The following is a 15780-nucleotide window of genomic DNA, read 5'->3' on the forward strand; positions in this document are numbered from 1 at the left end:
GCCGGCCCGAGGGGGCAGGAGCACAGGGGCACCACGCTGGAGCTTGCCTTGCGTGTTCAGGAACCATCGAGAAATTGTTGCAGCAGCTGGAGGAAAGAAGATAGGGAGAGAGCGAGGAGGAGGTCGTGCATGTGTGTGCAGTGTGCCAGGGTGGGGGCATAGTAGAGAGACAGTGCAGGCCTTTGCAGAGAAGAGTACAGCTCTGCTCTGAGGGTTGGAAGGCAGAAGAGTGACTTGTATTTTACAAGCATCGCAACTCGCCAGCTGCGCAGTATTTAGGCTTGAACGGAGAGCGGTTGGGGCAGTAGGAAGGAGGCCAAGGTAGGAGAGTGAAGGTAGTCAGAACTGGTCAGGCCCTGGATAAGTTTGAAAGGGATAATTGGCATGACTTGCCGGTGGGTTAGATGGAGAGCGCAGGAAAGAAATACTCAGGAGGACTCCAAGATTTTTCTGTTTTACTAGTTGGAGAATGGAATTGCCATCTCCTAAAATAAGGAGGCCTGGAAGGTGGGGTAGGATTCAGTTTTGCTTTTTCACCTTGTTTGAATAATGTACTTTGAAAAGGCTAAGCCTCAGAAATCTAAAAGTAAGTGGGATTGGCAGCCACGGGATTCAGCTGAAGTGAAAAGTTGGAGGTGAATATACAGACATATGAATGGACATAGTTACTGCTTCACTGTACTCCTGCGTTTTAATTCCTATAATCCAGTCTTAAATGCTCAAGATTTTCCATCTGCTATTCCCTATCTACCTAAAGCGAATGACAAAACCAAATCTCCAAAACAAGTTTTTTTTCACTAGAATAGTAAATATGTGTGCTTTGGGAGACCGTAGGTACTTCAGAAAAGGTTGGGGCAAGGGAAACTTTTAAAAGAAAAAAAGGGACAAGTTCATGCAGGTTGTTTTGAAACAAAGTCCACTGATTGCTTAGGCTGGTTGTAGGAGCAGCGTTTAGCTCACTGGGTGAACAGCTGTTGTGCCACTTTCTGTCCTCACCACACGTGGCTCGTCCACAATACTATGGCTTCGAGGAATTCCTCAGATGGCTTCTTCATGAGCGTAGGGGTGCGGTCCTCATTCGTGGCCTCTGATTCCGATTTTCGATGGTTTGGCGTGACTTGAGTTTTGCTACTGACAACATCTATCCACGTTCCTCAATAAACCCCTTCTCTGAATAATCTAGATCTGGATTTCTAACAGACTCTTAAGTTCCAGTAACAACTGACTACTTCATTGGAGTTTCAGAAGAAAAGTTATGTAAGTATTTCATAAGTAGATTGAGATGCAAATGGAATACTGAGTCTCTCCTTGTCTCTCATTTCTAACAGTTGCTTTCCTTTGCTAATTCCTGAAATAAAAGAATTGAAAGGATGAGTGAACTGGAACAGCTGAGGCAGGAGGCGGAGCAGCTGCGGAACCAGATCCAGGTGAGAACATTTTCGTTTTGAAATTTTAGTGCTTTTGTTTAGTAATACCAATGTATAAAATTCGTTAATTGGTTTATCAGTCTACATATGTCAACTGATTTATAAAGCCAAAATGATCAGCTTGTTTTTAACATGCTTAAAAGTCATTCCCAAGAAGTACCAATGCATGGGGCCGGGGAGTTGGCTCAGTGGAATAAGCACTTGCCTGGCAAGTGCAGTGGCCAGAGTTCAATCCCCGGTTCAAAAAAAAAAAAAAAAAAAGAAGTACCAATGCAAATGGCTTCTGTGTTCCTGAGAAGTTAATAATATATATGCAACCCCAGCTATAAGACAAACATGATACTCTCCTTAGTCATACACAGAGAATCACAGTTTTTTTGTATAATAAAACAAGGCAGATATCCCATTTACTAGGACAGTATTAATCTCTAAAACATTAGATTGTAGCAGCATTAAAAATTATGATGATGCAAAAAAAATTATGAGGCAGAATTAAGATGTCCAGTATCCGTTAATTTTGTAAGTCAATTCAGAACTGTAAAGAGGATACAAAACAAATACTCAAGCCAGGCGTGGTAGTGCATGCCTGTAATTCCAGCACTTGGGAGGGTGAGGCAGGAGGATTCCTGTAAAGTTGAGGCCAGCCAGGCCTACGTAATTAATTCAAGGCCAGCTTGTAGTACAGTGTGAAACTGTGTTGAAAGAGCTGGTGGGGGAAAGCTCTAGTTTTATTTATTAAGGTGGTGGTGGTGTTGTGTGTGTGTGTTTCCTTTTTTTTCTTCTGTTTTTGACAGGGTCTTAACTATATAGCTCAGGCTGGCCTTGAACCTACTTTGTAGCCCAGGCTGGCGTCAAACACATCACAATCCTCCTGCCTCTGCCTGCTGAGTGCTGGAATTAAGGCGTGCACTACCGTGCCTAGCCAAATACTCCAGCCTCAGGGGCCACCCACTCAGGACGCCCCCTCCCGTCCCTGTTTCAGACAGGAACTTTCTTTCCCTCAATAAATATATTTTAAAAAATTAAACAAACACTCTAGCATTAACAAAATTAAGATAGTCTTAGAACTTGAAACTGTAATAGAGCAGTCGCGTGGCATTATGGGGGCCGGCTGGGGAAAAAGGCACCTGCAGCAGCTGTGCCTCTCACAGGAGCAGGGTGTGCCCGCTGAGGGACAGCTCCTGCAGTCCCTTCTTCGGAATGGTGGCTCAGATGCTTGCTTATACCTTGCTGGGCCCAAGGGATATCAAGGAAGGCAGCGTGAAGAATGAAAAGATGTTTAGGACAGCCCGTTGGCAAGCAGGGTGGAGGAACGAGTGAACTGTGAGTGCCTGGTAGCTGCCTGTTTCTTTTTTTATTTTAATATTTATTTATTCATTTATTTATTCGATGCAGAGTCTCGGCAGTTCAGACTCATATTGATCCTCCTGCATCAGCCTCCCCAGTGCTAGGATTACAGGCATCCCGCCTCTGGTTTCAGGGTTGGCACAGTGCACCCCGGGGCGGGGCCAGCACCGGCATGGCATGCAATACTGGGGCTCAAACTCAGCGTCCTTGGCTTGCCAGCAGGCGCTTAAAGCACCAAGCTATCTCCGCAGCCCTCTGCCTGCTTCTTTTTGAGCAAAAAAGTAAAACTGAAATAGCTTACAGACATGGACAGAGAACTTTAGCAACAAAGCAGGAAGCATCTCTGGAACGTGTCTGTGGCTCTACCCATTATAAATCTTTTGCACTAGCTGTTTCAAAAGAGCTTGATGGATTTTAAAGTAAAGCATGACATCTATATAGAGATGTGACCAAAAAAAAAGGAGGGAAAAGAAGGGACAGCTGAAAAATACGAGAAAAATGTTGTTTTGTCAGTTCAGTGAGGTCATGATGAGTGTGGCTGACAGGAATTCAAGGAAGTTAGTGATTTCATGATACTGTGCGTGTCGGAACAAAGTCATCAAAGCAGAGGAGGAATTTCTTTTGCTTGAGATGATCAAGAAGACCTGGCAAGCTAATCTCTGAATCAGATGTTACAGTGGAACGTCCCGTATCTGAAATGCTTGTGACCACAAGACTTTCAGATTTCAGAAAAAAAAAAAATTTTTTTTTGAGTTCTGGAATATTCGCATACATATAATGAGATATTGTGGGAATGGGACTCAGGGATAGACATGAATTTTTTTATGTTGCTTATGCCTATAGCCTGAGGATAATTTTACATATCTTTCTTTATTTTTAATGTATGTAGTACAGGGTCTACAGTGATCCTCCTGTTTTCAGCCTCCCAAGTGCTGGGATTACAGGCACATGCCACCACGCCCAGTCTCATTTGCAGTCTCAGTGGGCCCCTGGGACGGGGCTGGTAAAGCACTGAGGATCAAACCCCTGTCCCTGCGCTCTGCCTAAGCAGGCGCTTTAGTCTGCTGAGCTGGCTGGCTGGCCCCAATTTTACATATCTTTAGTGTACCAACATTTTGACTCTTAACCCCTCCTCTGAAGTCAGGTGTAGAATTGTGCTGTGGCAGATGGCAGTGCTCAGAATGTCTCCATTTGGAGCCTTTCTGATTTTGGATTTTTTTTTTTTTTTTTTTTTTGCGGAACCAGGGATTGAACTCAGGCCCTTGTGCTTACAAGGCAGGTGCTTATTCTACTGAGCCATCTCCCTGGCCCCTACGATTTTGGATTTTCATACTGGGTTTGCTCAGCCTGTGCTGCACCATCAGAAGAAATTCCCTGCCATCTCTGTTTTGTGTCACATCTTCCAGATGCTGAGAGGGAGCAGCTGATGATTGGCCAATTGGGTGGCCACGTGCACGTCCCATTGAATCCTCGTAGCAACCCGGTGAAGTAGCTAATGTTGCTTCACTTGGTCTTTGAGGAAGCCAAATTCAGTGAGATTAAATAACTTTCCAGGAAACTGAGTAGTAAGCAGGAGTCAGAGCAGGAGTGCTTTGACTCCAGAGCCTGTGCTCTGTCGCTGCGGCTGCACTGCCTCCCAGGCACGTCTCATGGCCTCCGCTGCAGCCTGAGCTGTGGCCACCCCAGCGTGGGTGCCCTTTCGCTATTCCCTGAACCATGCATTGCACTTACTTCGTTGGCTTTTATCAGATTGTTTTCTTTGCCTGGAATTATATTGCCTGTGGTCCGCTTTTGCCGTTTGGAATGTTGTCTCTTGTCCTCCTTTAAAAGCCTCGTGAGAGTCCTCCTGTTGGATTCATTGTCTTTCCTTTTTTGAAAGGTAGCGTGGCGTGGTGCATCGCATGTGGCTCCCTTTTATTACTGGGTGATCACAGGCAAATTTCTTAACTTTCCTGAAGCAAGAATACCAATGCCCACTTTAAAGGTTTGTGCAGAGGATTAAACGCACAAAGCATTTATACTAATACAAATGAGTGACAATTCATTACTTGTGTGACACGTTAGACTGCTGTGACAGGAAAGATCATAGTCTGCCTTGTACTTCATAGTTACTTGTGCTTGCATGGGAAATTAGGTCTTGGTCATTTCCCAGGTTCAGTGTCATGGGTATAGGTGTTCACTGAATCATATCCCATGACTTCAAGTGGCTTTGTGTAGGATGCCGTGTGCTTTTCTCTTGGTTTAGTCATGTCACTCCGTATTTAAAGGATGCCCATTCTATTTCTCCTTTCTAAAAATATAATCTTACTGTATTTTTACCCGACTTTAAGTTAAACACATGACTTAATCAAAGGTATTCTATCTAATACAATAAATGACTTGTTTTAAACAGTACAAATGGAGAAGACAGATATAGGTTTTTTAAGATGCTTATCTAAGTATTTTTATTTCATTGCAAAAATTTAAATATTAAAAAAAATCAAAAGCAACACTTTTCTTTAGATTATCAGTACAAAATGCAGTAACTGCTACACTGTACTAGGAACACGTCAGTAGCCCCCACAAGTACTGTGGCTGGCACACCTGGCTGGTTCCCTTAGCTTCTGCCACATCATGCAGAGCTAAAATTTTGTTTTCTTTTGTAATTGTTACTTCTATGATTTAGGACAAGAAATGTATCACCTTTCTTTTTATTTTCTTTTACACCAATGTTAATATCAGATTTTACATTTTTAGTTGTAGTGGGATATAGAACTCTTTTTTCCCCATTTTTATGTATTTGGTACAGGGTCTCACTATGCAGGACTCGTGGTGATCCTCCTGTTTGCAGCCTTCCCAGTTCTGGGATTATAGGCATGCACCACCATGGCCAGACTCTGTTGCTGGCTCAGTGCACCCTGGGGGGCATGGCTGGCAAGGCATGCCAACCCGGGATCGAACCCTGGTCTCTGCACTTGCCAAAGCAGGCACTTTGTCTACTGAGCTATCTCACCTGCTCTAGAACTCTTTTATATACACTTTTACAATGAACAGCAGTGTTCATGAGGATAAATTTTTCATATAAATTGATTATTAGAACAATGTAAATTTGCAAGTAACTGCTGCTAAGATATTGGAAGAATTCTTGTATTCCAATACAATATTTTTGGTTTTGGTACTGATTTTTACTGTAACTCAAAAATTTTCATTTATAGTTTTGAAATTGTTTTATTGTTTGGCATAGTAGTGCACACCTGTAATCCCAGCACTTGGGAGGCTGCAGCAGGAGGATTGGTGTGAATTTGAGGCCAGCCTGGACTACAAAGTAAGTTCAAGGCCAGCCTGAACTGCATGGAGACAGTCTGTCTCAAAAAGCAAAAACAGGGCTGGGGAGATTCTTAGTTGTCTAAGCTACTGCCTGGCGAGTGCAAGGACCCAGGTTTGATCCCCAGTACCACATGCCACGTTGGGCCCTGGAACCCCAGGCATGCTCTGCCAGCCACCAAAACTGGGTGTGGGGACACATGCCTGTATTCCCAGTGCTAGGAAGGCTAGGTAGAGAAACTCTGTATCAAATAAATAAATTAGAAACCTTTTTAAAAAGCAAAAATGAAAACTGTATTATTCGTATAAGTCCCAACTACTAAAGAGGCTGAGGCCAACATGGCAACACCTTATTTCCAAAAAAAATATTTTTAATAAAAACTATGTGTCAGTTTGAAATGCAGTGAGATAGTGAGGTAAAGCTTGATAGCCTAAATCGTTTGATAATAACAATAAGCTTGTCTTCTGGATGGTTAATAACCTAAGTTTGCAGACCAAAATTAGAGAAAAAGGAGGGCTACAAGGAAAGCCAACATTTTGGCCCTAGCCTTCTAAGGTCAATTAAGACAAGGACATATGAGAAGTTGTACCGTAACGTCATGTACCTAGGTAGTGTCCCAAATTTTCTGATCAAGAAGATTATGGGGCCAAAGAGGAAAGTGATCGATGACATAGAGTGGGCCTAAGGAGAGTCACATGGGGAGAAGACACTCTCTCAGGCTTTCACAGAGAGCACACTGGCCAAGCAATGGCCGTGACTCATCCACATGGCTGACACTGACAAAGGTTCTACAACCTGAGGTACAGGATCTCAGGATAAATCCTGAGGGCATTTCACTGACCTTCTCAGACCAAAAAGCTACAACTCTTGTTGCATAGGTCCTGCTTTACCTTGGTTTTAACCATCCAGTAGAAAAGTATGAAGACGAAATATAGTAAGTAAAGCCATGTTGTTATGTTGAGCTGTGGGGGACTCAGGTCAATAATTTCTGACATTGCCAGTTAAACAGAAGACCCAATGCTATTATGGGCTACTGGACTCTTTTAGAATATTTTGCTGAGTTTACACACCTATAATATACAACAACGGAACTTAAAAAAATTGGGATATAACTATGAATGTCCATTTTGTATCTGTGTATTCAAAGTGGTTGGGATAGGTATATAGTTGCATTCTCTTAATGAATAGAATGATTTGTTCTAATGGTGTTTGTAAGTAGGATCACAAGTCTGCATCTTGTACAGCAATTAACCACAAAGAAGAATATATGCAGTGTATCATTTGTTGAAACTGTACTTTCGATTTGATTTGAAACTGTCTCATTGCTATATGTTTATCAATAAAACTTTGAAAAGAAAAAAAAAACTATGTGTCAGAGGATACTATCAGGAGAAAAAGGCAGGTGACAGAATAGGAGAAAATGTTATAAGGTTCTAGTATCAAAAATACACAAATGGGGCCGGGGAGATGGCTCAGTGGAATAAGCGCTTCCCTGGCAAGCGCAAGGACCTGAGTTCAATCCCTGGTTCCACCAAAAAAAAAAAAAGAAAAAGCTGTAAAAATATACAAACAGTCCTACAACTGCACATTAAAAAGACAACTCAATTTAAATATTGACAAGACTTTGAATAGACAATTCTCCCAAATAGATTATATGTAATATCTATAAGACACATAATATCTGTGTAGCAGTGAAAACATGTAAAGATGCTTAGCCCCATTAATCATTAGTGAAAGAAGAATTGAAACCACAATGAAATAACCATTTTACACCTGCTCAGATGACTATAATTTTTTTAAATGGACGATAAACGTTGCTGATAAAGAAACTGAGAAACTGGATCCCTAATCCATCGTTGTCGGGAATGGGAAATGGTTGCAGCTGCTGTAGACTTTGACAGAGTAATTGTGCTACCCTCTTTAGTAATCCCACTCTTTGGCAATCCCCAGTGAATTAAAAATAAAAGGGCCGGCCAGATAGCTCCGCGGATTAAAGTGCCTGCTTAGGCAGATGCAGGGTTCAATCCCCGATGTGCCGTGCCAGCCCTGCCCCTGGGGCACACTGAGACGGTGACTGAGACTGGGCGTGGTGGTGCGCACCTGCAATCCCAGCACTTGGGCGGCTACAGACAGGAGGATCACGAGTCCAATCTGTGTAGTGAGACCCTGTAGACCCTGTACTAAATACATAAAAAATAAAATATAGTACTTAAATAAGAAAGCTTAAATAAGAATGTTCATACCGTCATTATTTGTAATAGCTAAAAAATGGAAACTGGTGCCCGCCACTTTTGGTTGACAGATAAACAAAGAATGACATATGCATATTATGAAGTTCTCTTCAGTCGTGAGTGTAACAGTGTGCTAATTAAAACTTAATGTGGCTGAGCCTTGAACATAATACTGTTAATACAGCAGGCCAGATACACAGGCTGCATATGGAATGATGCCATTTAATGAAATGGCCAAGAGTAGGCAAATCTACGGAGAAAGGGCAACAAGCTTAGTGATTGCTTTGGAATGATGGGAAAGGGAGTCAGGATGGCAGGAGTGTTTTGGAACTGGTGGTGGTCATTGTACAGAATTGTGAATATGTTAAGAATCACTGGCTTACATACCTTAAAATCATTAAAGTATTTGGTTTTATGTGAATTTTATTTCAAAACAATTTTAGAGACAGGCATGATAGCACATGACTATAATTCTAGCCTTTGGGAGATGGAGGCAGGAGGATCCCAGCAACTTTATTTATTTTTTTATTAATTTTATTGAGAAACAAATAGTAATGAGACAGTTTCAAAACAGGATAGTAAGACAGTTACAGTAATTAATACATTGCATATTGTCTTTGTAGTAGTTATTCATAGTACAAGATGCAGACATTATATCCTGTCCAAACATTATTAGTACAAATCTTACTTCTCACTGAATTAAGAGAAAGTAGCTGTATATCTATCCTAACTATTGTGTGTGTACAGATACACAGACAGCAACTTTAAAGCTAGCTGGATGCATAGTGGATCAAGGCCAGTCGGAACTACACAGTAGAACCATGTTTCAAGAAACAGATCTTTAGAAATAATGATGTACCCTAAAGTTTATTTGCAAATCCATATTTTCCATAGAATTAATCATTTTAATCATATCTGGAGGTTTCCACATGTAATAATCCTATTTCTTTCTTTCAGGATGCTAGGAAAGCGTGTAATGATGCAACCCTTGTTCAGGTAAAGGTTTTTTTCCCCCCTCAATTCATGTTAACCACATGAAACAAACTGACACCAATACAGATGAAATCTCTATATAAAATATCTTATAATTAAAAAAATACTTTGTAATTTGTCAAATATTGTATAGTACATGTGTTTTTAAAATATATTGTTAAGGGCTGGGGACATAGCTCAGCAGCACAAGTGCCTGCCTGGCAAGTGCAGGGTCCTGAGTTCAATTCCCAATACCAAAATAAATACAATATACTGTTAAGAGGCCACCTACTTGGGACCCACTTCTGTCCCTCTTAGAGCTTTCATTCTGTCAGTAAATACTGCCTACTCTTAAAAATATATACAGATATATGTATGTTTTATATCTGTATATACTTAAGCCAGGCATGGTGGCACACTTGGTCCCAGCACTTGGGGCTGAGACACCAGATCCATAGCAAGTTTGAGGCCAGCCTGGGCTACATAGTGAGTTCAAGGACAGCCTAAATTATGAATGAGACCCTGTCTCCCACACGGCACACACTCATTCTGTCTGTCTGTCTTTCTGTCTGTCTCTGTCTCTCTGTCTCTGTCTGCCTGTCTCTCTCTCTCTCTCTCTCTCTCTCGCTCGCTCGCTCGCTCGCTCGGTCTGTCTGTCTGTCTTAAAATAGCCTGTGGAAAAATTAAATTCTATAAAATACATAGATTCATCTAGTTTATGTTTGTTTTAGGTAGTTTTTATTCCTTTTAGTATATTACAATTACTGTTTTTTTGATGTGCTCTTGGGAAGATTTTGTTAATATTGATCAGTTCTTTTTTTCTTTTTTTTTTTTTTTTTGTGGAACCAGAGATTGAACTCAGACCCTTGTGCTTGCTAGGGAAGCACTTATTCTACTGAGTCATCTCCCCAGCCCCTTGATCACTTCTATTAAAGAAGGATTTTATGTGATATATATATGAACAAAATTATCTTTTACACAGAATGTACAAATGCTTTTTGATCATCTACTATATTTTTGTAGTTTTTTTTTCTTTTTCTTAATTGACACATAGTTGTACATCTTTATGGGTACAGTGTGATATATATATATATATATATATATATATATATATATATAATATGTAAAGATCAAATCAAGAGGACCAAGGATATAGCTCAGCAACTTAAGTGCCTGCCTAGCAAGTGCAAGGTCCCAAGTTCAATCCCTGGTACTGAAAAAAAAAAAAAAAAAAGATCAAATCAGGGTAATTAACTTTTCCCTCTCCTTAAACATTTATCATTTCTTTCTGTTGAGAAGCTTTTTGAACTCCTATCTTCTAATCCTTTTTGAAATGCAGTTGGTTATTGTAAGCTGTGTCTACCCTCCTGTGCCCATGGAGCCTCCCCATTCTATGTAACTATGGCACCTGTTACCCAATCTTTGTGTCCCCTCTACTTTTGGTGTCCTCTATAGTGTGGCTGATTTTTAAAGAGGTATCGCTACCCTTTTTAGTTAATAGTCTGACAAAATTCCTTACTTATAATAGCATCTAGGATTATTTTATATTAATCATTGTTTTTCGTGTACAATATTTTGATTTTATAATTCTGTGGGATTATATATTAAATTCAGTTACTATAAATTTAAGTCTCCTATTTACCAGTTGTTTCTAGTTGAAAGGATCTCACAAACTGTATCTGAGGTAAAGAGTAATATTTTTGTTGCCTCCCAAAGATGACATCAAATATGGACTCAGTGGGTCGAATACAGATGCGGACGAGGCGTACGCTCCGGGGCCACCTCGCCAAAATCTACGCGATGCATTGGGGCTACGACTCAAGGTTCGTGCCTGTTGTTCCCAGACTGTCAGCACAATTTTAAGAGTCATTGTTTTTGCTTTATTTAAAAACAAACTATATCACGATGTGTTTGTAGAAAATGCACCCACCGCGAACATTTTGCTTTCACTAAGAAGCGTGAAGCCCTTTGTTGGAAGGGGAGTGTGCATGCGACTCCAGCCCTTTTTTTGAAGGGGAGTGTACATGCGACTCCAGCCCGTGGACAGCGCTTGCTAGGGGAGTGTTTTCACTATGCTACACCCTACCTCAAAGTTTAAAACTGTTACCATTCAAAAAAAAACTGTCATCAAAGAAGCTGAAAAGCAACTTAGGAAAGGATTTCATTTCTTTATAGTGGGATGTTATACTTTGCTTTGCCATATACCAACAGCAACTGGAATAATCATGTTAATCTTGAAATTTCAATTAATATACAAATATTTATTGAACATATTCTGTGTGCTTGTTAGTGAATACTATTTCTTTCCTAAGCTTATTTTTATTATTTTTTAATCTTCTATTTATTGTTTGGTACAGGGTCTCATTACGCAGCTCAGACTTGTAGTGATCTCCTGTCTCAGCCTCCCTAGTGCTGGGAGTACAGGCATGCACCACCACACCAGGTTTTGGTGGCTGCCACAGTATGCCGGGGATTTCCAGGGTGGGTGCAGGATGTGGCATTGGGGATCAAACTCGGGACCTTGCACTTGCCAAGCAGGCGCTTATGCTGCTGAGCTGTCTCCCCAGCCCTCTTTCCCAGGCTTATAAAGGGTGAATTATAAGAGATGAGGTTATGTTCAATGAATACATCCTTGCTCCCCAGCCCAGCCCATAAATGTGTGCGCTAGAATCTGTGACATCAGCACCCACAGGTGCACGTGCGCACATCTGGCTCACACCTGGCTTGCAGTATAGATGCTTTGGCACCACAAGTCACTGCGTCCCTAGGATCACAGTACAGCCTGTGCTTTTCCCAGTGTGTTTGGCAGTAGCAGTTCTGCCTGCTGCCGCAGTGGCTGACTTACTGCTTTTATTTGGTTAATTTTATTGGGTAATGTCCAATCCAAAAAAAAAAAAAAAAAGTCACCTTTCAGTACTACTGGGAAAGAAATAGTTGCACATGGGGGCTGGTGAGATGGCTCAGTGGTCTAAAGCACCTACCTAGAACGAGCTAAGCAAAGCACAGGGACCGCGGTTCAATTTCCCAGCACCACATGCCAGCCAGCCCCGCCCCCTGGTGGGCTGAACTGGCCACACACACACACACACACACACACACATTAATTAATTAATTAATTAATTAAAAAAAAAGAAATAGTTGCACGTGTATTAGTATCTGCTTCCAGGAGACACTAAGATTTTAAGTAGAGGAAGCCTCCCTTACTTAATGCTGTCTGATATAAATGGATACTTGAATCTGTGAGTATGGAGCATGTACCTCTTAGAAGAAAGATAAAATTATATAATTGATGATGTAAAGTTAGGGCAAAGCCACATTTTTTTAAAAAAATATAATCTGTCTTGTTGATACAGCAAATCCAGTCGCTTGAAACAATGTTACTTCTTTGCTGTGCTTTCATAAAATTTTCTCAAAAGCAAAAGAATTGTGCAGGACCCACCTCACATTGTCAGCTCCTTCCTCTGCACTCTCGTGTGCTGATGATGACAGTTGAATCTTAAAACTTTGCCCTTAGATTCTATCCTTATTCCACCACCAGCCTTTCCTTTTTGTAAAAACAAGTGGCGTCTCCAACACCAAGAACCTGTGTTGTTATCCACAGGGAAAGGAGCTGAGTGTGGGAAGCAGGCTTAACAAGGCGATTGTTTTCGGAGTAGATTCTTTTGTTTTTTGAATTTTAGGTCATGGTGAAAAATTCCAGAACAAATATTATTGACTAATTATTGGTTAAGAATTCATGCTCCTTAGCCTAGTAAACAAACCTTTCTGCAGCATAATCTCAGTCTAATTTTCTCAATTCATGTGCCGTTTCCCACAAACCCTGCACAACTGGAAGGCACATTCTGCACACCCACTGTGTGTTCCCACCTCTTGTGGTCAGCTGTGTACTCCTAGAATGTAGACTTCTCTGTCTTCAGTTCTCCCAAGTACATTTTTCAAGATGCAGTCTTAAATTAATTCAACTGTTATTCATTCCTCTTTTACTGTCCTACAGTATTTCTTTTGTACTAGTCTTCGGCAAGTTTCTCTTGATTTATTATGAAGATCTTGACTGTCTCCCCTCCACTAGACAGTAGACCCCTCACAAGCAAAGTCTTGCCTTGTGTGCCTGTCACACTGCCACGCAGCAGCCACAGGCTCTCTGAACTGCTTAGATTGCACCAAGTGTGGGTGTTCGGCCCCGACATAGCGGTTGCCTTAAGTGTAAACAGACTGTGTATAATAAACCAGTCGGCTAAGATCTACCAACGTCTTCAGTAATAGTTGCAGTGTTGTCACTATGGAGAGATTGAATCATAGCCAAAGACGTATTTAGTGACTCGCTGAGTTTATAATTTATGCTATGCTGGATACTTTTTTTCTTTTTTAATAGGAAGAACATTTTTAGTATCAAGTTTTTTTTTTTTTTTTTTTTTTTTTTCTTTTGAAATATATTTGGTACAGGTTCTCTCTATGCACTGGAACTCATAGTGATTCTCTTGTTTTCAGCCTCCCCAGCACTGGGATTACAGGCATGTGCCACCACGCCCAGACTCAGTGGCCTTCTCAGCATGCCGGGGCCAGGTCCGGCAAGGCATGTGATGTTGGGGATAAAACCTGGTCCCTATGCTTGCCAAAGCAGGCTCTTAGTATGCTGAGCTATCTCACTGACCCTTTCTTTTTCTTTTTTTAATTGCCAGCCCTTAGTATCAATTTTCTTTTAGAAAAATTGTTTTGTTTTCCAAACTGTCATATATTAATGTAATATATAACTAACTTAAACTGTGTATTTCTTAAAGTTGTAAGTATCAAATTATTTTTGTGTTTGTTCTTGTAGGCTACTGGTCAGTGCTTCTCAAGATGGAAAATTAATTATTTGGGATAGCTATACAACAAACAAGGTAGAATTTTTAAATCATTCATCTAAATAATCTTGTTTGAGGTTTTTAGTCAACCAATTGTTTTTTAGTCTTGCTTCAAACCTCACTTGCCTTCTGAGATAAACGTATGACATTTTATTTTCATCTAAAGCCTCTCTTTAGGTTGTTTTTATTATTTAACCCTTTTTTATTCCCAAGGCTAAACTGTGATTTGGTGTGATTTACTTGAGTCTCATATCCCATATTTGAATTCTAAAAGTACCATTTTTATGCATAAGTGAATTTTTAAATTCCTATTTCTTTTTATTTTTTAATTTTTATTTATTTTTTTTCAAAATTTTATTGATAAACAGATAGCAATGAGAAGTACAGTTTCAACAAATAATACACTGCATATATTCTTCTTAGTGGTTAATTGCTGTACAAGACGTGGACTTGAGATCCTATTTACAAACACCATTAGAACAAATCATTCTATTCATTAAGAGAATGCAACTATATATCTATCCTAACCACTTTGAATACACAGATACAAAATGGACATTCATCGGTATACCCCATTTTTTCAAAGTTCCGTTATTGAATATTATAGGTGTGTAAACTCAGCAAAATATTCTAAAAGAGTCCAGTAGCCCATAATAGCATTGGGTCTTCTGTTTAACTGGCAATGTCAGAAAAAAAAATTCCTATTTCCTGGTATGAATTGACTTTGATTTTTACTTCTAACTGTGGCTAAGCCAGATGGTTGGCTTGGAGCTCTTCCTCCCCTCTAGCCATGATCTGTGCTTCTGGGCTGCACAGGAGATAGGACGGGGGCAGAGGGCAGCTTGTCTGCTGGCGGACGCTCAGACTCTCTTAGCACAGCCACTGTAAGGGTTCCTCACGGAAAGTTGTTGAGTTGTAGTAGAAAAGCTTGGTGAATACTTTCACAGATCACACACTTTTAGACTCTGTGTATGGCACTATTTTTATTAAACATTTGAAAATATTATTTTATATAGTAATAACCACAGTCTAGTTTGGTTTTTTTTGGGGGGGGGGTGGATTTCTTTTTTCCTTCTTCATTTTTTTCTTTTTGCTGTACTGGAGAGCAAACAGCGGTTGGGGGAGGGGAGGAGGAGGTTGCTGTTGTTTTACTTTTTTTTATTTTTAGTTTTGTTACTTTTTAGGTTTAGTTTTTTGAGACAGGGTCGAACTGTGTAGTCCAGGCTGGCCTTGAACTCGCATCCAATGTCCTGCCTTGGCCCCCAAGTATCAAGACAATAAGCATGAGCCACAATGGCCAGCTTCTGATTGAGATTTTGGAGCTACCTAAGACAATAGCAGTTTTTCTACATTAACTGGCACTGAGCATGCCTCTTTCAACTACATTTTTCCTGAAACGAGACCAAAAATACGTACTCTAAAAATGTTACTCTAGGTTGAGAGCACAGTTGCATTTATGCAATGCGCCGCTCTCCTACACGGCCGCCCAGCCTTACGTGGCGTGAAAGCACCTTGACGCTGTCCGCGTCACCTGCAGGCGATCAGGAGAGATAGCAAGGCACCAGAAAGGGCTGGCAGAAACAGCACAAACTCTCACCTTGTTGGAAGGCGTTCTGGAACCCTATGAAAGAATACTAGTAAAAAAAATATATATA

General features: G+C 40.6%; 1 protein-coding gene across 1 annotated transcript in view; it reads left to right on the top strand.

Moving 5' to 3' along the window:
• The first annotated feature begins 840 nt into the window (after window positions 1-840).
• Gnb4 (G protein subunit beta 4) overlaps window positions 841-15780 on the top strand; it is a 22993-nt gene continuing 8053 nt past the window's right edge. Inside the window, exons 1-4 of the mRNA XM_004647292.2 lie at window positions 841-1427; window positions 9267-9305; window positions 10998-11104; window positions 14098-14161. Of these exons, the coding sequence (XP_004647349.1) occupies window positions 1371-1427; window positions 9267-9305; window positions 10998-11104; window positions 14098-14161 (267 nt within the window). The 5' untranslated portion in view covers window positions 841-1370. The remainder of the gene's footprint in view (window positions 1428-9266; window positions 9306-10997; window positions 11105-14097; window positions 14162-15780) is intronic.

This window comes from Octodon degus, unplaced genomic scaffold (genome assembly GCF_000260255.1).
Source record: "Octodon degus isolate 3935 unplaced genomic scaffold, OctDeg1.0 scaffold00298, whole genome shotgun sequence".
NCBI lineage: Eukaryota > Metazoa > Chordata > Mammalia > Rodentia > Octodontidae > Octodon > Octodon degus.